Source organism: Saccopteryx bilineata, chromosome 7 (assembly GCF_036850765.1).
Source record: "Saccopteryx bilineata isolate mSacBil1 chromosome 7, mSacBil1_pri_phased_curated, whole genome shotgun sequence".
Taxonomy (NCBI): domain Eukaryota; kingdom Metazoa; phylum Chordata; class Mammalia; order Chiroptera; family Emballonuridae; genus Saccopteryx; species Saccopteryx bilineata.
Window position 1 is genome coordinate 88,200,603 of NC_089496.1, and position 22,898 is coordinate 88,223,500.

General features: G+C 54.1%; 1 protein-coding gene across 12 annotated transcripts in view; it reads left to right on the forward strand.

Annotated features, from left to right (window-relative positions):
* Nucleotides 1-22,898, forward strand: part of PAX2 (paired box 2) — a 96,596-nt gene that overhangs the window by 5,233 nt on the left and 68,465 nt on the right. For 6 of the 12 annotated variants that reach the window (XM_066239610.1, XM_066239607.1, XM_066239617.1 and 3 more), the window contains exons 2-4: nucleotides 5,160-5,270; nucleotides 8,771-8,939; nucleotides 9,719-9,916. In XM_066239610.1, coding sequence (XP_066095707.1) covers nucleotides 5,160-5,270; nucleotides 8,771-8,939; nucleotides 9,719-9,916 — 478 coding nt within the window. Of the gene's footprint in view, nucleotides 1-972; nucleotides 2,820-4,535; nucleotides 5,271-8,770; nucleotides 8,940-9,718; nucleotides 9,917-22,898 lie in introns of those variants that run through there. The other 6 variants (XM_066239612.1, XM_066239609.1, XM_066239618.1 and 3 more) reach the window with 4 other exon arrangements.

Genomic DNA, 22,898 nt, shown 5'->3' on the forward strand with positions numbered 1-22,898 from the left:
GCTTTGGTGGCCAAGTGGCTTGCATTGCTTGCATTGTCGTTTCCCTTCAAAGGGGCTGCGAAGGGACAGGCAGGTCGCTAGGACCTCTTGTGAGGAGAAGCCGGGTTAGAGGGGGGAGGGGCCGAGGAGGATAAAGGCGCAGCACGTGCGCCCGGCCACCACAGGACCAACAGACCGAGCGGGCGTGGCCGGCGGGGAGTCTGGCCCCCCGGGCTTCACGCAGGGAGCCCAAATATTGGGAACAAAAGCGGGAAAAGAAAAGTGAGAGCAGGAGGGAGGGAGGGAGCGAGGAAGCAGAAATTAGGGGGTCTTAAATAAAAAAAAAGAAAGGAAAGAAAGTAGCTTTAGGGGGAATGTGCCGTGGAGTGTGAAATTGCAGCCCATGGTGCTCCATATTGTACCAGAAGCTCTTCCAAAAAAAAAAAAAAAAAGCCACACACACACAAAAACCGTCCTCCAACGTGACCAGAGGGCTAGGGAGGGGGAGGGGCAGGGAGAGAATGGGGAGGAGGAGGAGAAACAGCCGGGCAGGAGCTGGTCAGGTCGAGCTGGAGAGGGGCCGGATGCACGTGCCCACTGCCTGGAAACTGATCTCCGAGTGAGCGCCCCGGGGTGCGCTGGGCCCTTGGGGCAAGTGGCTGCGGGCGTCCTGGACTTGGATTGTTAGACGAACTTTTTACTTTCTTTTCTTTTTTTTGCGGTGGTGACGACTTTCAAAACTGGGAATAATTCGAAAAAGGAGCTCAGCTGCAGAGCACTCCCCTTTTCTCTTCCCTCCCCCGTTTCTGCTTCTCTTCCCTTCGGACTAGTTTTCCCCCCTTGGTTCTAAACAGCTTCTTCCCCCCCCCCCGAACTTGAATGCGTTTAATTTGGTCCGCGCTGTGGGAAGCATTTCCTAGGGAGAAACATTTAATTTCGGAATTTCTAATCCCCTCCCTGAGAGCCCGGGCTCTGGCTCCCCTCGCTGCTCCCCGGGAGGCGTCAGGAGTTAGAGGAGGAAGACAAGCCCAGGCCACCTGGGCGGGGCGCTCTGGGAGGCTCCCGTGTCCTTTCAAGGTCCCCTGAGACCCAGCTGACTACTCGAGGTCGGGTGCCAGGTCCCCAGGTCAGGGCCCTGCCCGTGGAAGGGAGGCAGCCACACCTCTGCTTTTTCTCACCCGGGCAGAAAGCCCTGGGCCAGGGACCGAAACTAGAACATGACCAGAAGGATCGCAAAGGTAGCGAGCGGGTGCAATTCGGGGCAACGGAGTGTTTCCAAGAGCCCTTCGCTTCGTGGGCTCTGCCCAGAAATGCATTTGGGAGTTTGGGGTGATACTCGAGCTTGGTTTGGCTTGGGGGGCTGTGTATGTGTACACTGTGGGAGAGGTGAGAGGAGCTCAAGGGGGACCGCCGCCTCCCGGACACCTACACTCTGACAGAGCAGGCTCCAGACACTGGGGACTCAGGCGAGCCCAGCTTTGCCGGAGGAAGGAGGCAAGGGCAGGGGCGCTGGGCGCCAAGCAAGACTGTCAGGAAAGGGAGAGAAGGCAAAGGAGCGGAGATCCACAGGGAAGATTTATTGGGCAGATCAGATGCACAGAGGCGGCTAATGAAGCAAATCCCGAGATGGGTATCTGAGCAACTCCCCAAAAGTTTATTTGCCTTTAAATTTCCGCAGGGAGGCGGGCGCCTTGTTTGAAGTGTAAATGCCCCTAGGTTGGGGGGTGGAAGGGCTGCTTTGAAAACACCAGAGAGAAAAGGTTCATTTAGAGGCAGACGGGGAAAAGCAACCAACCCTGACAGGTCAGAGCCCGGGTTGTGTTTGGGGTTGAGTTGTTTTCTTTTTCTCTTTCTTTTCCTCTTTCTTCTTTTTTCTTCCCCTTTCCCCTTTCTTGTTTTTCCTTCTCTACCAGGCTCTATAGAAGAAAAAAGGGAAGAACAGGAAAGGGAGCATCAGAGGGAGAGGCCAGCTCTTCAGCCTGGAGCCCTGGGAGAAGGCAGAGCTTGGCTAAAATCACCAGGGAGCAGGGCTCTGACTTTCTAGACCCAGGAAGGGCTGGAGCTAAGGAGGAAGCTGTCAGGGGCTGGCCTGGTGGGAGGGTGAGTGTCCCAGCTATTGTCATACTGGGTGGAGAAAGGGCCCCAGGAGGGGTTGGGGTGCGCTGAGTAGGTGGAGTTCTGAATCTCAGGGGCTGCCTGGGAATTAGACTATCATAGAAAGGTCTTCACTTCTTAAGGGGTACATGTGAAGGATAGATGTGTAAGTACAACTTCTCGTATGCTTTGTAAATCAAGTATCCTTCTTTACAAAAGGTGAAAGTGCCTCTTAGAAATGCCTGTTGTCTGCACCCACACTTCATCATATGTGTAACATAGGGATGTGTCCCTCTGGTTCTAGAAAAATCTGAGTCTTGGTGTGGAGAGGAATCTTCCCACAGTCTTGCTCCTCCCAAGACAACTTCCTGGACCACGTCTTCCTGGGAGACGTGGGGCAAAGGACTCCTTGAGTTCTGGGTTCTGAGTTGCTCTTAGTAAGGACCCTTCCTCCCTCATGCTCCGCCTCTGCCCCTCCCCCCCCCCCATTTTGGGCTACCTCCCTGAAGACAGCCCAACGCTGTGCCAGCTGACCTTTTACCTCCAGGCCAGGGAGCGGGAGACTTTCCCTTTAGGCTGCAAGAACTGTTTTCCTTTTTCACTTCCCACACAAAGTTAGTGCGTGTTCGTGGGGTTGTGAGGCCAAAGCAAACCCGGGAGCGCCATCTGCAGGTCTCGAGAGGAAGAGATTGACCTTCGGGGTTGGACCCTTCGCCTTCAACCTCCCGCCTCGGGGAATCATCTTGGTAACCCAAGGGAAGTGGAGATGGGGGCTGCGAGGGACGAGGCAGGTGGGGAGGAGATTTTTCTGCCAGAAGTGACTCCGCAGGTGGATTAAAGCGAATCGGGCTCGGGCTGATGATCCAGGAAGTAGGGCGAATGTTAGGATCCTAGCAGACCGGGTCCTCACGGAGTGGGCGACTCGGAACCTTGTCGGACTGAGACTGACCCTAGCCCTTAAGAGGATTAAGGGCGCCCCGAAACGTGGGCACAAGAGGCCCAGTAGGAGTGTCCTCCCGGTGAGTCGGGAAGGTGCGGACCCCCATCTCGGCTGCTGCCTGGGCTCCGGCCAGCCGGCCAGTGGCGTGAGTCCGCGGCGCTTCTGCGGGAGCCTGGGTCTGCAAGGGGCCGGAGGAGCCTCGAGCCCGGGAGGCTGGGGCGCAGCGCGGGCTTCCCCGAGCCGCCCTTCAGCAGACCCAGGGAAGCGGGCGGGAGGGAGTGACGGAGGGAGAGAGAGTTAAAACATCAGCTGAAGTGCCAAGATGATTTATGAGACGAGGGAAAATATTTCATAAAGATCTCCCGGATATTCTGTACTTAACCAGTTAGGAGACAAAGGGCCTCTCCTGCCTGGTGCGTGCGAGCGGACCCGAGCGGGAGAGGGAGCGAGTGCGGACGAGGGCCGCGGGGGCTGGACTCGCGGCTCCTGCAGGAGCGGGGCCTGGCCGCGCGCGCTGCGCGCCCCGGGCGAGCTCGGGGTCCGCGGAGCCGGCCGCGGCGGGCGGCGCTCAGCCTCACTCGCAGCCGCTTCTCCCCAGCCGGGGAGAACCCGGGTTGGGCTCCCGCGTTCTCTGACGCCAGCGGCCCGCCGCTCTGCACCGTCCCCCTCCCGAGCCCGCCTCCCGGGCCACCCAGGGGCCCAGTCCTCGGGCTCTGCTGCTGTCTGTTGGGTCCCACGGAGGCACGCGGGTCCGCGTCTTAGGTCTCCACCTCAATTCTAAACCGAGCGTTTGGGGCTGCACAGACCCCAGTGGGCAGGGGAGTTGGGGGAGCCCTATGCGCAGCCGCGCGTGGGACGGGAGAGGACTAACCGCCGGGCGCTTTGCCCCGGAATGAGAATTAGGGGTGCGTGGGTGGGGAGGTACCTTAGGAGGGAAAGGCGAAAGGGAAGGACCAGATAGAGGAAGGAAGAACCAGGAAGGAGCGGAAGGGAACTCCGAGCGGAAAGTAGGGGGGTTGAGAGTGGGGATGCGGACCCAGCTCGGGGCGGCGTGGCCCACGCGGGCACCGGCCGAGGGATGGCAGGGCCGGGTGAGTTGGGACTTCCAGTGTGGCTTCCGAGCGCGTTGCGCCGCGCGGCCCTCTGTCGACGCTTGAATATTCATTGGACTGGCCGCTCTTTATCCTTATCTAACGTTTATCTTATCGGCGAGTTTCGTTTCTCAGTGTAGTTTTAATCCCGGGCTCCCCTCTCCCCTCCTCCTGTCCCGCTCTCCTCCCTCCTGCTTCCTTCGCCCGCCGCTCCCTCCTCCTTCCCGCTTCCCCCTCCCCCGCCCGCCCCTCGCCGGCACCGGAGTGACAGGCGCGGGGCCCTCCTCGCCGGAGCTCGGGGCTCCGGCGCTGGCGAATCACAGAGTGGTGGAATCTATTGCCTTTGTCTGACAAGTCATCCATCTCCCAGCGCGGGGAGGGGGAGGAGGTCTGGAGGGGACTTTGCAGCTTTTAGAGAGAGACACCCCGGGAGCCGAGGCTCCAGTCTCCGGCCGAGTCTCCTCGCAGCCGCAACCCACCCGGGGCCAGCCCCGCGCTGCCGGCGCCGCTCGGCTCCCTCCCTCCCTGTCGGCCCCGCGGCCGCGGCGGCGTGCGCCTGCCTTTTCCGGGGGCGGGGGCCCGGCTCGCGCTCTCCCCTCCCAAAGGCACCCGCTCAGACATCCCAAGGATTGCTACTTCTCTACCAACTTCGCCAACTCACCGGCACTTGGAGCGGCCCGACTGCCCGCCCGACGCCCTCGGGCCGCCCCAGCTCTTCGCCCTCTCCGACTGCCGCCTCTCAGATGACCGGGTTCCGAAGGAGCTGAGCGAGCCGCCGCCCCATCCCAGCCTCCGCCCCGGCCGTAGCGCCCGCGCGCGCCATGCGCCCCCAGGTCCCTGCGGCCCGGCCCGCCGCCTCGGGGCCGTTCTGCTGACTGCCCAGCCCCGCGCCCCGACGGTGGGAAGTTGCGGCCGCTGCGGTTGCCAGTTCTGGCCGGCCAGGGAGGAGTCCCCGCCGAGAGAGCAGCGCCGCGGCCCCCTGCCCCCGTGCGCCCCCCAGCAGCTGGGCGCCCGCTCACCCCCAACCCCCACCGTCCCTCCCTTTTCTCCTCAAGTCCTGAAGTTGAGTTTGAGAGGCGACACGGCGGCGGCGGCCGCGCTGCTCCCGCTCCTCTGCCTCCCCATGGATATGCACTGCAAAGCAGACCCTTTCTCCGCGATGCACCGTGAGTACCCGCGCCCGGCTTCTGTCCCAGCTCGGGGCTCCCCGTCCCACCCGGTTCCGTCCTGGCGCGGTACCGGTCCCCGGTGCTCAGGTCCCACATTGGAGGCCACACTGGCTTCTCCCAGTCTCCCTGTTCGTTCTTCCTCTTTCATTTCCCAGTGTTTCTAAAGCCTTCAGTCTCTCTCCTGCGTTCTGTCACCCATACCTCTCTACCTGCCTACCTCCCTTTCCTGGTGCCCATCACCCGCCTTCCTTCCTCTCACGTGCTTCTTCTTCAGTCTTGGATCCGTCCCCCCACTCCCTCCGGAACCCCATTCCCTAGTCACCCTCTTGCCAGAGACGGGGGACTAAGGGGCAGGCAGTTTTCAGGGTTTGTGTTGTATTTTCTCTACCTTCTCTCTCTCCCTCCTTCTCTCCTTGTTTGCCTACTTCTTCCTCCCTGTATCTCTACCTTTCTCCTACTTACCGTGTGGGTGTCTAGGATAAGACTCAGAGCACTAGCAGCCTCAGTGTCAGGACAACTAGGCAGAAGAGTCTGGGGGGGTGCCCTGGATGGGGGGGGTGCCCCCTTCTGACCCTCAGCTCCCAGCGCCTCCTCGCCCTGCCAGCCCGGCCAAGGCTTCCTGTAGGCCGGCTCGAAAGACTTACTTTTCTTTCCTTTCCTACCCCCTCTCGCTTTCCCCTTCTCTTCTTCTTGAGTTGGGAGTCTGAGATTGGCAGGATATGGTGGTCCTCTTTCTTCGCCTCTCCCAGGGAGATGCTCTAAAAACAAAGAGAGAGGCTCCAAGGAGAAATCGAAGTCAGCAAGAGATGGAGTGGAGGAAGCTTCCAGGAGGCACCTGGGCAGAGCAAAGCTCTGCTTCTATTTCTGGAGGCTCCTTGCCCACCTCCCACTCCCTGGTGCAGACGGCTTAGCCAGCGGACTGGCCAGTGGGTAGGCAAAGGGAGAAAATACCAGAGAAAGAACAAAAGGAAGGCAAATGCCAACGATGAGGAGTGGAAGAGAGAAATCTAAACACGGGAAGGAAGTAAGAGAGAGAAAACAGAAAAGATGTGACAAAAAAAAAAAAAAAAAAAAGAAGTGGGAAGAAAAGAAACAAATAAAAAAAAGAAATGAAGTTATTTTAATTAAATTTTAATTTAATTCATGTTGTATGTCTTAAGCTTGGAAAATAAGAGATTTTTTTCCAGGCTTTAAAAAAAAAAAGGTAGATTCAAAATAAAAACATCTCCTCCTTTGTAGATTAATAATTAAGGATGATTTGTAACTTTTCACATGGAAACTTTTTAGAACTAGCTTGGATCTGTGCTTCGGATAAGAGCCAGGGAGGATGAGCTGAGTTTTTCTCTAAGCGTATTATTTAGTGTTAACAGGGGGAGCTTTAAAAAAAAAGACCCCTGGAATAAAATATATTTTTCTAAATAATATCCAAGCACAGGAAATCCGAGTCAGGGGCCTTGGGCTGCCGCGAGTCTCCGCGAGCCAGGCCAGAAACCCGGGCTTCTTTTCCGAGCGGGTGGACCCGGGTCTGCGCGCCGTCTCCGTGCAGCCCGCCGGCCTCTGCGCCGCTGCTCTGCCCTCGCTCTCCGCTCGGGTCGACCCCGCGGGGACCCGCCGAGTCCCGGCCGCCCAGGGGCGCCACTTTGAAACCTCAGGGGAAGCCGGGCGAGCTCCCGCAGGCGGTCGGAGTGAGGGGGAGACCCGCGCGGCCGGAGCCGCAGCCGCAGCCGGAGCCGCAGCCGGAGTCGCGCCAGCGGCGGCGCGCAGCCCAGGCCCCGCTCCGGGTCCGCTCCGGCCCCGGCCCCGGACTCCCGCCGCGGCCCCTTCCGTCCCCACCCCTGAGATCGGGGATGAGGGGCCGGGCCCGCAGCCCGGGGAGGCTGAATTATTCATCTCTAATCTGCCCGCAGCTGCCGCCTTTTCATCCCGGTAACGCGAGTTCTCCCGGGGCCTGAATTATTGATGGTCGGGTTCGGCGGGCGGGAGGGCGAGGAGCGGGGCCGGAGGCGGGGAGGCCGGTGGGGACGGGGTCGGGGGCGGAATAAGGGGTCCCGGACCCTCCGGCCTCCGGACCCGAGGCCTCTCCCCGGGGGTTTGCGCGCCTGTGCTCCGGGTCCCCCCAGAAGGGGACGGGGAAGGACTGAGCGGGACGCAGATGTCCCCGCTTTCTCCGAAAGTCGCCTGAGGCCGGCAGGGCAGGGGCTGCAGGCTGACGGTCCGGTCCGGCCCAACTCGGCCGCCAGCAGTCTCTGCGTCTGGCTGGGTCAGTCCCTGCGGCTGAGGGCTGGTCGCTCCGGGCACAGGGTTTCCAGCCCGCGCTAGGCCAGGTTGACGGCCGGGCAGCGCCTTCGGGCCCGGTGTCCGGTGGCCACCTGGGCTCGGAGGCTGGGAGCCTGGGCTGGAGTCCGGGAGGAGGCCCGGCGCCTCCTCTTCGCCGGGCGAGCAGATGCCCTGCTTGCGCGGTGTCCGCACCGCTGCGAGGTTTCAGAGGTCAGAGGACGCGCGCAGCCCCGCTGTGGCTGCCCAGGGCTCCCCGCGAGCCCTCAGCCTGCAGAGCGACCTGTCCCCGGCGGCCTGGGCAGGCGGCGGGCCCGGAGCCCGGAGCCTGGCGCGGCGCGGCGGGCGGGCAGCCCCCGCAGCCTGCGCTCCCGGCTGCTGCCACCGGCGCGGGGTCGCTCCCCGCGGCCTCGTCTCCGAGCGCAGCCGGCTCCCGGGCCCCTGCCTCTCAGCCCTCCCTCCTCCACCTGGCTTTCTTTGAACTTCAGACACTAGAGAGGCGAGAGGGAACTATGGACCTCCAGATATCTGAAGATAAAAAAGGAAAGGAAAACTCCCAATAATAATAATAATAATAATAATAATAATAAAAAGAACAAAACAAAAACACAGAGAAAGAGGTAGGAAAACTCTAATTCGATTAAAAATAAATACAAGGAAAAAGGTAGAGAGCAAACCCGGGATGTCGAGGATTAGGGGTGTCCCTGTCTGTGTTCAGAGTCGCCCGGGCCCACACCCCAGAAGCGCCCGCTCTCGAGCACGGCGCCCCGCACACACCCGCAGCCCCATCCTGCCTGCGGCTCAGGCGGGATCCGCGCCACGCAGGTTCCAGCCTCAGCCCGGCCCTTCCTTTCTTTTCCATCCTCTTCCGCTGGCATTAATTCCCCCTTTGCTGTTTTTCCCGCTTCTCCTCTCTTTTTCTTGCCCTGCGTCTCCCTTCCTTCCTTCCTTCCTTCCCTCTCTCCCTGTGTCTCACTGGGCTCTGAGCTGCGCTCTTTCCCAGCGCCCCGCCCGGCACCGGAGGCCCCGCGCCCTGCCCGCCCGCGGGCGCCGATTCCCCACCCTCCGCGCCGCGGGCCGCGGGCCGCCCTTCTCCCACCGCTCCCGAAACGTGCCCCCTCTGCCCTGCCCGCTCCCTTCACACGTCCTGGGCCGCGAACCCTGACTAATGGCTGGTCCCTACCGCGTGTGGGGTGTTGTGTTTTTCTCTTGTCTCTCCCCAGCAGGGCACGGGGGTGTGAACCAGCTCGGGGGGGTGTTTGTGAACGGCCGGCCCCTGCCCGACGTGGTGCGGCAGCGCATCGTGGAGCTAGCCCACCAGGGTGTGCGGCCCTGCGACATCTCCCGGCAGCTGCGGGTCAGCCACGGCTGTGTCAGCAAAATCTTGGGCAGGTGAGGGCCTCGGAGCTGCCCCAGGGAGATGCTCTGCTTCCTACCCTGCCGTCTGGGGGTCTCCAGTCCGAAGACTTGGCTAAAAGTTGAGGATGCCAGCGGGACATGGAAATGCGTCACTGGGGGTGGCAGGAGACGCCTGGAGAGCTGCTCCCTTTGTAGAGGGCTGCGGCCCCAGGAGCGAGGGTGGAGCAGGGTCATCCAGCGCCTGCCTAGCTCCGGGGTCCTCACGGGGAGGCAACCAGATTCCCCTCTTCAGAAAGGGGCAGGGGACACCTCTTCTAGCGCTTCTGCAGACTGGGAGATTGGAGAAATAGGGAGAGGAGCGAAAGCAGGTCCCAAGATGAGAAAAATCAGTATTGGGGAGGTAGAAGGAGGGCCTTGGTTCCCACAGGGTGTCTGCACTTAGTGGGAAAGGTCTGGAGGTGGTGCCTCAGCCCCGGTCTGCCCCAGGCCTGGAAGTGCTGTTCCTCTCGCTCTTCTCAAATGCAAGGTCGGGTTTTCACTCATAGGGGCTCCTATTCGGGTTGGTGTGCACCCAGCCCTTGGCGTGACTGCCTCCCGGGAGGCAGTGCCCCCCCCCTCCCCCTCATCCTTCCTTGTGTCCCTCCCTTGCCCTAGCCAAGCTCCCTCTGGAAGCCGGCTCAGCCACGCTGGGCCTTTTCCGTCTGCGAGACTGCCTTGGGCGGGAGCTTGGCTCAGCGCTCTGGCTCCAGAACCTACAGCCCCTGCCCTTGCCAGGCCACTTCTCGCTGACCCCCGCGGCCTTCCTCGCACAGGTACTACGAGACTGGCAGCATCAAGCCTGGAGTGATAGGTGGCTCCAAGCCCAAAGTGGCAACCCCCAAAGTGGTGGACAAGATTGCTGAATACAAGAGACAGAACCCAACTATGTTTGCCTGGGAAATCCGTGACCGGCTCCTGGCTGAGGGCATCTGCGACAATGACACAGTGCCCAGCGTCTCTTCCATCAACAGGTGAGCAAGTCACCCTGAGCTGCAGGGCAGGCCTCCAGCTCCCAGCTCCTGCCCACCGAGGCACCCCACCATGTGATCCTGGGATCTTGGTTCTTTCTCCAGCCTCTGCCGTTGTCCCCCACTCCTAGTCCTTAAGTCTTTGGGCAGGGAGAGGGCACCTGGGAGGTAGAAAGATAGACAGACAGACAGGGCTGTCTCCAGCTTAGGACTGGGTATTCCCTGCCAGGTTTCTCCCGCCGGCGTCCTGGAAATGAATCCAACTGTTTGTGGTAATTAAGACTCCAAGATTAAGCGCCTCGGTATCTAGAGACAATCACAGCCCACAGCCGAAGCCTTTAAAATGACCAGTGTCTATTCATCGCCTCCAAACAGACTTCCCTTTCTAAAAGCATGCTCCCTTCCCCAGGGGCAACAGCCTGTCCTGGCTCCCCTACCCTCCCTGCCAACTCCCACAAAGCTTGCCTCCCCGGAGCCCGGGCCTTGCTAGCCAGCTTCACACAAATTTCCGGCCTACAAGCAGAAGTGTCCAGGCCTGTGGAGCAAATGCCAACCACTAGCCAGCAATTGGCAGGGACTAGAGAAGCTGGACAAGGAGAGAGATGCCAGTCAGGGAGAACTCTGGATGCTGAGGCTGAAATGTAGGAGATGCCTCTAACCACCTGGAGGGCCTTTGTCCAGGCCTAAGAGCATATTGATGACAGGCTCAGGCACATGGGGATGACACAGGCTGGAGGCAGCTTGACGTATCATAGCGTAAGATTGGCTCCCAATCTCAATGCCACTCCAGCACGTCCCCTGAAAGAACACATGTGCACACTCTATCCGTGTATATAATACCTAGCCAGCGTGCAAATGTGTCTATCTGTCATGGATACAGCACACATAACCAGCAGTTGGACATAGCAACCCAGGATGGCTTCAACATCACAGAACTGTAAAACCTGATGCTAACAGAGACCCTGTACAAGTTCCAGAAAACCTCGGCCAGCCTTTCAACCCCTACCCCCCATTTGAAGGCAAATCCCCAAATGAGATGAGGGTTAAGGGTTTCATACCCTTGTTATTCTTTGCACTCTTCTTCAATGACTCATTATTGAAACAACTAATAATTCAGATGGTGCCCTTTTCTGAAACTGGCATCACGTATCAAGGTTCTGTGGGGTTTTTAAAAAATATTTTGCAAATGATATGGAATTATCCCAAATCATCCTGAAAACAGCAGGTAAAATTAGCTAGTAGAATGTACCTTGGCTAAAGAAGATTCCCTCTGCCACACTCGTGCTGTAACGTACTGCAAGGCGACCCCAGAAATTATCCCAGTGTGTGCCATCTGTATTAAAATGGTTATTCAGTTATGAACAGGGTAACATAATACTGATCAGCTCATTATACACCCTCCAAAAACCCTCCAGCTCCCTGGACCTGGCTCAGCTAGGTATTGAAAGCATAGTGTTTGACATTCAGACACCTTCCAAAGGAGCTGGAGAAAGACACTGGGTGGTTTGGGAGAGGAATGAGTCTTTTGCATTTAAAATCCAGAGGAGGAGACTGGGGAAGCTTTGAGGCTGAGGCAGGAGTGGTGGTTAGGGAAGAAAAGGGGACAAAGGATTGTCTTCTGAGCCACCTGGAGATTTCGCCTCTTGCCTGGCTGCTGGTGCTTGAAGTTGGGATGAAGTTTTGGGAGGAGAGCATCTATGAGGTGAAGTGGTGCTGGGGCTGAGTGATGGTGTTCTTTCTGGAGACCATTAAAGAGAAATGCTCTTGTCAGTGATGGGATTTGCTTTGGAGGAGCCCAAGCCATGTACAGGCAAGACAGTTTAAAAGTTTGGGAATGCTCTCATCCTGAAAAGTCATGGAGAACAGGGGACAGGTGACCCCAAGACCAAACTCCAGAGGCCTTGAGGTGCATCTGTCAGAACTGGGAGAAAAAGTGAGTCTCCATTTGATGAGAGTGTGAAAAAGAACCACCTCAGCTTGACTTCCCTGACAGCTGCAAAATCTGCTCTGTGGAGTCCTGTCACCTGAGGAGCATGGAGGCTTTCTTTGGTTTGGGGAAATAGCCATCAGTGGGCAGGTGTTGCTGTTGATGAAGAGGAGGTGAGAGGAGAGGAACAGGGAAGCCACTGGCGACATGGGCAGGCAGCCCTGGGTCAGCAGTTGGGCTCCTCAGCTTGCTTTGTCAACAAAGAGCATGAGGGTATTCTCAATTTTGCTTTGAGTCAGAATCCTATCATGGTTACTATTTTAGAATTCTGGGAGCTTCCCAGTGTGCTGCCGAGTCATGGCTGGAGGGATGTATCTGGGTCCCGCGCCCTGAGCAGCGACCCTGTAGGTGCTTTGCTCTGAAGGGGGAAGGGTTATCTGAGATTTGTTATTTCACCCCGAAGCCTGATAACAGCAGGTATTTCTGTTGGTGCTGGTGATGTCAGGAATTTGGGAAGTCTCACTCACTGTGGGAAGAGCCTGGAAATTTTCCCCTGTGCAGAAAATGTGGTGCATTGGGGAATAGGCAGTTCTTGAGTTGAGCTTTACTGTTGGTGAGATGCCCACATGTGTTGAGTACTTACTTTATAACCGTCATGAGTAAGTGTGTGCATGTGCCAGTGTTTGGCAAGAAAGGATGTCCACACATGCTCACCCACCTGAGCCAAATCATAAGGTTTTTCATATTCTTCTCAAAACAGATGCTGTCGCTGCACTTGAAATATGCTGTTACGGTTATAAACTAAATTGCTTTTCATGCTCTAAAATGGTTTTGGCTTTCTCTGATCCTGTCACGATAAAAGTTTGTACAGTCAACCCACATTCTCCATTGGCAAATCCTCGTAGAAATTACTTCTCTGACCCAATGGAGTAGGTCAGGGAGGCCTCACACCCCCACCCCGACCCCACCCCCTGAGACCACTGTCAAAAATCCAGAGGGTTAACTGGATTGCTTAGCATGTGAATCATTTCTGAGCATCTGAGTTATTCTCAATATCAGGTAACTGATCACAGAGCACGAGTTGCCAGTTCTTCAGCTTGTGCACTGCCTGCCACTGCAGCTGTTTATAAACCTGGTGTGGGAAATGGCCTGGAGAGGGAGAGATGGAGGGAGATCCATGCTACTAAAAGGGGAAAAGTCATCTAGTTACATCGCAATTGACTAAGTAGGGGGGATTTTCCTGATTATATGCCAAAAAGCCTTCTGGTTTGGCTGTTGCTCTGGGCAGAAAATACAGCTCCTTTGAAAGCACAGGCACAAACTCCAGTGAGTGTAGGGTTACTGAGGATCCCCTGAGGGCACTCTCTTGGACTGAGCTGATAGGAAGGCCGTCACTTGCCTAACTTTTTCCGCCTGCCCCACACTCTGGGACCAGGGTATTTCCTGCGCCTAGATCTTTGGAACGGACTCTTTCCCGGTCCATTTCTCACCGATCACCTGCTACCCACACTCTCTCTTAGCATGTTTGGCTCTAAGGAAGCACATCCATTCTCTTCACAAGGGCAACACTGGCTTCAAGAAGGCTGCATACAGTCCAGGTGCTGTTAGAGAAGTCCATCTTGTATTGGTCGTTCACAGGTCTTCATCAGAGCTCTGGCAGGGGGGCGACAGTGGCCTACCAGGTGTTCATTCAAAGGTCTTTTCAGATAAGCTGGGAGCCACTCACCTAGCCAAGGGAATGCTGAAGATGAGTTCATGCCTAGGCTTTGTGTCTCCCTCCCTGAAGCTCAGGTTCTAGAACATTGCACGTTTGACTGTTGGACCTGGCTTGGCACAAAGCTGGTCCAGAAGCACAGCTTTTCCCACTTTTGCCGCTAGTTGGTAGTCAAGGCTGTTGGTCGCATGGCAAAGAGCCAAGGCAAGTTGATGGGCTAAGAAAAAGACTTCTCCCCACAGAGAAATGAGAAAAATGACAGGGAATTTGCCTTCTGTAGCCCCTGGCCTACCAAACTGGGTCACAAACAACAAACACATATGTCAGTTTCTGTCTGAGAAGCATTGCTCACCTGTCCCTCCCCAGAGAGGGTCTCCTGTTGCTGAGGTCACTCATTACTGGAATAACATGGGAAACAGCCATGACAGCTGGTCCTCTTATTCCTTGAAATGAGCTGGCGTTGTCCTTCTGAAAAGCCATTTCTGTTCTCCGAGTTATTTTAGACTTCTTGGCCAGCAGTTGTATTGGTCTGTTTCCCTGTTGGCTGGCTCAGAGTGGGCATTCAGGCTACAGAATGGCTTTCAGGTGAGAGCAATGGCTGGCTGCCCTGAGTTCTTACCTCAACCGGCAACTCTTGAGAAGAGGCAGACAGAAAGGGTTGCTTCTCATGAAAGCTCCAGGTGGGTTTTAAAAGGTGATGCAAAGAAGAAAAGAAAGGGAACCCCCTAAATAAATAAATAAATAAATAGTGTCATAACTATTCTGAGAACTCAATAAAACAATCACATCAAAATGAGAAGGCATAAATCTTGTGTCTGCACAGGTAACCCATTCAATTGCTTTTATTATCGCTCAGGCTCCCTCCATTTATTACCGTCCACAGCCTGGGCCATGGAGGTTGCGTGGAGGGTGGTCTCCAGTGCAATCCTACACTCTGAGAGGCAACAATCAGCCCATAGAGGCAGGGATTTCGATGGGAGCTCGGGAAGGGCCCATCTGTCTGCATGAAAACCAATCAATAACTCTGTAACCAGAGCCCTGTCACAGGGAAATGGACAACACAACAGTTCAATACAGGGGCCACAGGGGGAATTAGCCAAGTGGAGATGGGGCCAGGCAGGAGAAGCCCCTGGAAAAGGGAAACAGGGTGCCTGGAGAAGGGAATATTGGGGAGGGAGAGGAGGTGGTAGGGGAGAACATTGGCTCTGTGAGCATATTAGCACAAGGGGAGAATTATTGTGCAAAATCGATCTAGAAGATGAAAGGCACCTTTGAAAGTTGGGGTGGGAGGGAAAAGTTGGGAAATAGGCTTGTTCTGGTACACATGGGATCATGTGGTTGTTTATGTGATAGTATGTGCTTGTGGACTCGATACAGCTTCCAGAGAAAGAGTGGTGATAGTAGTAACTGGTGCAGAAGAAGAATCAACCCCACCCACCCACCACCAAGAGCTTGCGCTCAAGAACCAATCCCTTATCGGTTCACACGGGATAGTGGTCCTGCTTCCCAGTCTTCTCAGCAGGACTGATAAAGAAACACCTTAAGCCTGACCAGGCGGTGGCTCAGTGGATAGAGTGTCGAACTGGGACACGGAGGACCCAGGTTCGAAACCCCAAGGTTGCCAGTTTGAGCGTGGATTCATCTGGTTTGAGCAAGGCTCACCAGCTTGAGCCCAAGGTCGCTGACTTGAGCAAGGGGTCACTCGATCTGCTGTAGCCCCTGGTCAAGGCACATATGAGAAAGCAATCAATGAACAACTAAGGTGCCACAGTGAAGAATTGATGCTTCTCATTTCTCTTCCTTCCTGTCTGTCTGTCCCTATCTCTCCCTCTCTCTGTCTCTGTCACAATAAAATAAAATAAAATAAAATAAAATAAAATAGGAACATCTTAAGCCAGGGGCTCCTCTGTCCGCTCCCAGCTTCCTAGTTCTAGCTATTCTGCAACTTTACCTCTTAATGCTCAGGTCTGCCCTTAGCCCCTCCTTATTGCTACCTGGAGTTGAAAGTTTAAGTCATGATAGTAAAAGGAACTGCGTATACTGGAAAGAATTTTTTTTCACTTCCCGTCCTTTAAAAGGATGTAACAAAGTACTAATCTGGCCTGTGCCTCCTTCCTTGCTTCAGGCATCAGAGTTCAGATTCTTGTAGGGGAAGCGGTTACAGCTATGGCCAGCGCAGCTCGCCCAGCCATGTGGGTGAGTCTAGAGAAGAGAGAAGGGGCCCTGACAGATCTGAGGAGTGGGAAACAGTGTCTCACAACCAATGCAAATAACAAGTTAAATATTAAACAGGTGGGAAATTAAACCACCTTGGCTTTATGTGCTTACGAGTCAACTACTGGATTGAGATGTTTTCTTCCTGTTGAAAAAGTTATTTGTTTTGGTGCTGTAAAGGTGTCATTTGAATATACTCATGATGGTTTATAGACATAGAGGTTGATATTGTTGCTGTGTGTGTGTGTGTGTGTGTGCGCGCGCGCGTGTGCACAAACCTGTATCTGCTCTTTGGTGAAAGGGTTCTGAGGCCAAAAGGAGGAAAGAAAAGAAGGCCTATAGGATGTGACCTGCAGTGACAGACAAAGGCTGGACATCTTGTCTTTGGGCCCATCAGGTCAATCAGTGAGGCAGTCACTGGGCCATTGGGTGATTATAGGGCTGAGCCAAAGAGTCTTTATTTCAGAATTTGGGCAAACTGGTGCCAAATTTTCCCTTTTCTCTCTCTCTCTCTTCCTGTCTCTCCTTCCTTCCTTCCTTCCTTCCTTCCTTCCTTCCTTCCTTCCTTCCTTCCTTCCTTCCTCTCTTTCTCCCTTTCTTTCTTCTCTCTCTCTCTTTCTTTCTTTCTTTCTTTCTTTCTTTCTTTCTTTCTTTCTTTCTTTCTTTCTTTCTTTCATATGAGTGCTGTAACATTCCATAGTCCCATTAGCCTTCAATAGGAGGGACTTTGCTATAGTGATGCCACCACTGTGATGGAGAAGAATTGGTTGATCAACTCTCCATCTTTACTTCAAAACTTGAATCCCAGTCCAGTTGACAGGACTAGTTAGGGACCAACTGCATAAACAGCCAAAAACTTATTCTTCCCAGTGGGCGCCCTTCCTGTATAGCTGCGATGCAGTGACCCAGCAAGGGCTGCAGGTGCCCCAGCAGCAGGCATGGCGGCAGCAGTAGGACACAATCATACACAATCAGTAGAACTCTCCCAGGTGCCAGGCCCCAGTGCCAGCCTCCAAACCCTTCTCCAGTAATTCAGGTGCCAGGGTAAGAAAGAAGAAACTGTGTACAAGAAATGCATAGCTGGAACCAGAGAAAGAGGCCAAGGAGGGGCATGATGGCAGAGGCAGAAGCCTGGGATCTCCTGGGGAGAGCTGGGCATAAGGGGGCTGTTGGCGTTGTGGGACCCCACCTGTGTCAGAATGACCTGGCACTGGAAGAGAAGAAAGGCCATGTGTGGACCTGGGAACTCTCAAGGAGAAAGGGAGGGAGACAGGAGAGGCCATCGAACCAGGTTTCTCTTGTAGCTTATCTTCAACAACCACAAAAATAACTGGACTCTTTCTTTTCATTTTAAGAGCTAATATAAGCCCTGACTGGGTAGCTCAGCTGGTTAGAACATCTTCCTGATACACAAGGTTGCAGGTTTGATTCCCAGTCAGGGCACATAGAAGAATCAACCCCTGAATGAACAACTAATTGATCTCTCTCTCTCTCTCTCTCCATTCCTCTCTCTCTCTCTCTAAAAACAATCAATAAAAAAATTTAATTTTAAAAAAGAGCTAATATGGTAAGGAGATATTTTATATTTTTCGTGTGTGAGAGAGAGAGAAACAGAGAGTCCTTGGCATTCTAGAGAAGTCAGGTTTATTTTAGGGATGGAAGGGATAGAAAAGTAGTGCCCCAAAGTCCAGACTGGCAAGAAATGTGTTGGTGAAGGGCAGTGATGGAGGTGCCGTGTGGCTCTAGGGGTCATGAGCACAAATGCTTCTAAGGACTGCAGCGGGGAAGGCCATTGGTGAGAGCTAGACAAACAGAAGCGGCAATGTGCAGGCATGACCTAGAGGCAGGATAATTTGGGTTTTTTTTAAGTGAGAGTCAGGGAGGCAGAGCGACAGACTCCTGCAGGTGCAGGTGCCCTGTCCAGGATCCACCCGGCATGCCCCTATAGGGTGATGCTCTGCCCATCTGGGTGGCTGCTCCATTGCTCGGCCATGGAGCTATTTCAGCACCTGAGGCAAGGCCATGAAGTCATCCTCAGCGCCTAGGGCCAACTTCCTCCAACTAAGCCATGGTTGCAGGAGAAGAAGAGAGAGAGAGAAGGGGGAGGGGAGGAGAAGCAGATGATCACTTCTTCTGTGTGCCCTGACTTGGAATCAAACCCAGGACTTCCACATACCAGGTTGACACTCTACCACCAGGGCCATAATTTGGTTTTTTAAAACTCTATGCTGCCTGACCAGGTGGTAGCGCAGTGGATAGAGTGTCGGACTGGGATGTGGAGGGACCCAGGTTCAAGACCCCGAGGTCGCCAGCTTGAGCACGGGCTCATCTGGTTTGAGCAAAAAGCTCATCAGCTTGGACCCAAGGCCGCTGGCTCGAGCAAGGGGTTACTCGGTCTGCTAAAGGCCCATGGTCAAGGCACATATGAGAAAGCATTCAATGAACAACTAAGGTTTCGCAATGAAAAACTAATGATTGATGCTTCTCATCTCTCTCCATTCCTGTCTGTCTGTCCCTGTCTATCCCTCTCTCTGACTCTCTCTCTGTCCCTGTAAAAAAAACACAAAACACAAAAAACTCTATGCTGGTGCTGAGGTCGCCGGTTCGAAACCCTGGGCTTGCCTGGTCAAGGCACATATGGGAGTTGATGCTTCTAGCTCCTCCCCCCTTCTCTCTCTGTCTCTCCTCTCTTTCTCCCTCTCTGTCTCTCTCTCCTCTCTAAAATTAAAAAAACAAAAAACAAAAAAACCCCTCTATGCTGGCCAAATAAAACACATGTTCAGGCCTGAATCAGTTCATTGGCCAGCAGTCTGCAGCCCCCAGTTCGTGTAACTGAACATAACTTATCTCCCTGCTTCAGACTGCAGCAGTACCCTCAGCGCAGTGCAGGCGAATGTGACATTTCCTGAGCTCCTTAGTCCAGAAACCTCTGAGGAAGAGAGGTGAGGGCGGGGGTATGCTCTCTTTAGCTGGGAGAGGAGAGGGTACAATGTGGAAGGAAAGGGGAGGACAAAGTAAGACTGAGGACCGGAAGAGTGAGGAGGGAAGTGATGGAGCTGACGGGGAACGGAAGAGGTCTCAGACCTGCCTCAGCCTGGACCAGTGTGTTTGGGAATGTATGGTGAGAGTGCAGAGCGGGGAGAAACAGAAGCTTAAAGGTGGTGGTGGCGGGGTAGGGTGGGGGGGTGGGGGGTGGGGGGCTCTGTGCATCTGAGCCTTTCTTAGCCCTGCAAAGTCTTGGAGATGGTTGGAGGGAGCCAGAGCTCTGGGAGGCTGGTAGACCAATTGAGGAGGCTCGGATATGGTAAAGGTGAAAAGAGGAGCCCAGCCAGGGAAGAGAAAGGTGGCGGAGCAAAAGAAGTGGCATGGGAAGGTAAAGTCACAGGACCTGGAGCTCACGACTGCCGGCACCAGGCAGCACGCCGCAAGGCAGGCCTGCAGGGCTGTCGGCTGCTGCAGTGCGGCGGCTCCAGCCTGCTCACTGGCAGGAGGACAGGTGGGAAAGAGGCCAAGAGGAAGGGAGGTCCTCACCTCCTGGGTGCTCTGGACGAGAGACCCTCTAGCTTTGCTCCAGACTCCCTTCTCTGCCTGATTTCACCTCTGCCTGAGTGTCTCTGGCGTGAGCTCCCTCTGCAGCCTTCCAGGGACAGAGGAAGCTGGAGGACATGACCGGCAACTCCTGGCAGCTCCTGGAAGCTCTTGGCAGGAAGAGAAAGGCTGAGGGACAGGGCAACAGGCTGGAAAAGAAATTGTACCCACCTTGTAGGCACCGTAAGGTCAAGAAATCAGAGAGAGGAAGGACTCAGAGGGGAGGAGAGCGGGAAGGAAGATCAGCAGTGGCCCCAGAGCCAAGCACTTGTGAGCCCCTGGGCCAAGGGTCTTTGCTGGGCTGGTGAAAAAAGCCAAAGGAAATCAGGGGCCTCCTGGGCAGTATCCAGCTTGGCAGGTCACAGAGATGGTCAGGCAGAAGGTCTTCCGTCTGCCCCTTATTCTTTTGTCCTAATTCTAGAAGAAAAGTTGGTGCCTGCCTTGTGTATCGTACCCCCCAAAAAAAGTTGTTGACTATGTGTTGGGGGCCTCTGTGTGGCTCTGTTTTGGAAAGAGTGTGTGGGCTTGTGATATCTAGCTGAGCATAGCATTCGTGCCCTGGGAAGCTGTCTGAATGGCCCTGGCATTCCAGGGAGCTCTTAAAAGAAGTCATTCCTATCGAACAGAGAGCTAGTGGTTCACTATTCACAGTGCTTCCAGTTGAATGGATTGTTTAGGACCAGAATGAACTCCTCTGCTGTCACTTGGATGGCCTGCCTATTTGGGGTGTTAGCAAGTGTTATTGGGAGAATGTGAGGTTGAATGGATGGTAGCTGTCCGGCTGGGTTGATGAGTCAGGTACATAGAGAGTTCTGACACATACAGTTTGTGAGTATGTGCACATTCATTTGCTGTACTAGAGGTGAGGGTGTAGAATTGTGTGTGATGCCAGTGTGGTGTGTGTAGCACACTACTAGGAAAACGGGTAGCAACTACATTTTCATGTCCGCTGAGGTCTGCAAAGGGAGTGTGCATATAAGTAGGAACAAAGACCAAGCTATTTATCTCCTCTTATGATCTGCAGAAAAAAATACCTCCTTTCTCTCCTCCCATTTTATAACTTTTCCTTCCTCTCTGTTCTCTTCATCATCACTCAGGTTAGCTGGTTTTGGTTAGGAGGCCAATCTCAGTAAACTCTAATTGAAGATTGAAGAGAATTTGATAAGATAAGGAAGGCCATCATTCCCCTAGAGACCAATAGAGGTTTCATGTTCCCCCACTCCACTCCGCCTCCCTAAGGAGCTGACACCAGGGCAGGCGGCCTTCCCACTTGACCGCAGCCGTCTGGCCTCTGGGAGAGCCAGAGGAAAGGAGGTATTCCCCAGGGCCGAGCCTGGGGTTTCGGGCCCAGTTGCCCTGGACCTGGAAGAGGCAGTCTAATAGAGCCCCGGAGGAGACAGGGAAAAGAGAGATGGCCAAACGCAAGAGAGAGAGAACCGAGAGCCAGGTATGATTGATACTGACTAGCCCTAGCAGAAACCTGATTTTTGACCACAGAAATGCCCTGGGTGTCTGTGTTAGGAAAAGGGTCTTTTGTGGGTTGTTGTTAGGGAAGAGACTCCAAAGCCTTTAAGCCAGTCTGCTGCATGGAGCAGTCAGGTATTTGCAGAAGGTACCACCCTGGTTCAGGTCTGGCTCCTCCTAGAAATAGTGCTCACCTCATTCTTATGCCCCCTGCCCTCCACCCCTGCACACTCTTGTGCCTCTTTCCCTGTTCCCACTTTCCCTGAACTTGGCTCTGAGGACCAGCTACTTCCTGGCCCCAGGAGATAGCCTGGACGGCAGTACAGACAGACAGACTCCTTAGGAGATGACCTCCTGGAGTGGGTGCAAAAAAAAAGTTGAGAGAAATTCATTTCATGGCCAGTGGCTGCTTAGAAAAGGCGATTCCAGCATATGAATGTGATAAATGTTAACTGAGCATTAATCGCATTAAAGAGGGCCCTATAAACTTTTCATTTCTAATTAAATTCATCCAGTGATGCTGCCCAAGCGAGTACTCCGAGCTTTTGTTTATGTGGAAAATTAAAATGCAAATACAATGGGATTTATTTCCAGGAGTGGAGTGATGGGCTGGCCTCTCTGGTCTCCAGACTTGTCAGGCCGAGTACCTGCTTCTATGGAGGTACTGTCTCTCTTGGGGCACATTCTGGTGTGAAGGGAGAGGCCAGCATTCAAGGGCAAACAGAGTTCTAAATGAGGATAAGGTGTGGAAAGAATTGAAGAGAAAGAGAAAAAGGCAATAGATGACCCAGAAATATAGGGAGGCATTGTCCTGGTTTCCTACCCTCCAACTCACACTTCTAGCAGAAGAGATTCCCCCAAAACCTTGCTTATGAATAACATCACCGTTTCCTCTGCAGCTCTGGGGTGAAGGGTGTGTGTGGGAGGAAGAAATATTGGAGGAAGCAGGAGCAGCCAGGCCAGCATATGTGAGCCTGGTCCTAAAAGAACTGCATGGTCATTAGCAGGGAGGGCCCAGGGCCTGGATCTATCTCCAGCAGTCTGAGGGTCGCCTGCTGTCCATATTATGGTTTCACCGGGCTCTTCCTGCCAGTGCCAAGTGGCATTGACATAGGGCAATAGAGCATAGTGGCACAAACAGAGGACGCTGTGCATGCACGCCCACACGCACATAGCCTTCCTGCACGTAGGGAGAACCAGTCCCTCATAAGAATAAACAAATGTCCCTTGCAAGGAGTCCTTTATTTCCATGATCCCTTTGATAAAGGCGATAACCCTAAGTACTACTGAATGGAACGACCTAAAGTTCCTATTTACTAAGACATAAATTAAGTCAAGTGGAGAGAAAACCTGGGTAAGAAAAATCATTTGGGTATATCAGTAGAGACACTGAAAGATTGCTGTACTGCTCTATGGATAAGGAAGCTGTAAATAGCATTAAAAAGTAGAGAGGGAAAGAAAATGGAAGTAGGAGAGATGATAAAAGGCAGAGCACTAAATCATAAATAGAGGTATATGTACAAAGTCACAAACCAGATTTACGCCAGCTTTGCAAAAATGTGCAGCTCAGACGGTTGATGTGGAGAGATACTAAACACACAGGCAGGCACGTAGGTAGGCATCCAGAGAGCAGGTGAGACCACGTCAGTGTGAAGAGGGTGGGTGGCCGCAAATGGGCTTTCTGTATCAGATGCTGGAACTGATCCTTCAGCTCCATTGCGCGGGGATCTGACTGGGTCCAGTTCTGTAGACAGTCAAGGATCGGCCTTACAAGGTTTTTAAAGGTCTTTAAGCACACGAGGCTCTTGTGAACTGGCATATTCTAACGAATCTCCAAGGCAGCAACCCATTCCCAGAATGGAGTCCGCTTGACTAGTTTTGTCAAATAGCTGCTACCCCTGTCCTCTTTAGTCTGTTTTATTCTGGGTTATTATTTTTTTTTCTCTTTAGTGTTCACTTGTGTCTCTTAGAAATCCATGAGCACTTGCTGACAAACAGGTAAATGGCTGTGGCAACTCCCAAACATCTGGATGAAAACCAAAACCTTTAGTCAATCATCTACTAAAGGTTGTCGATAT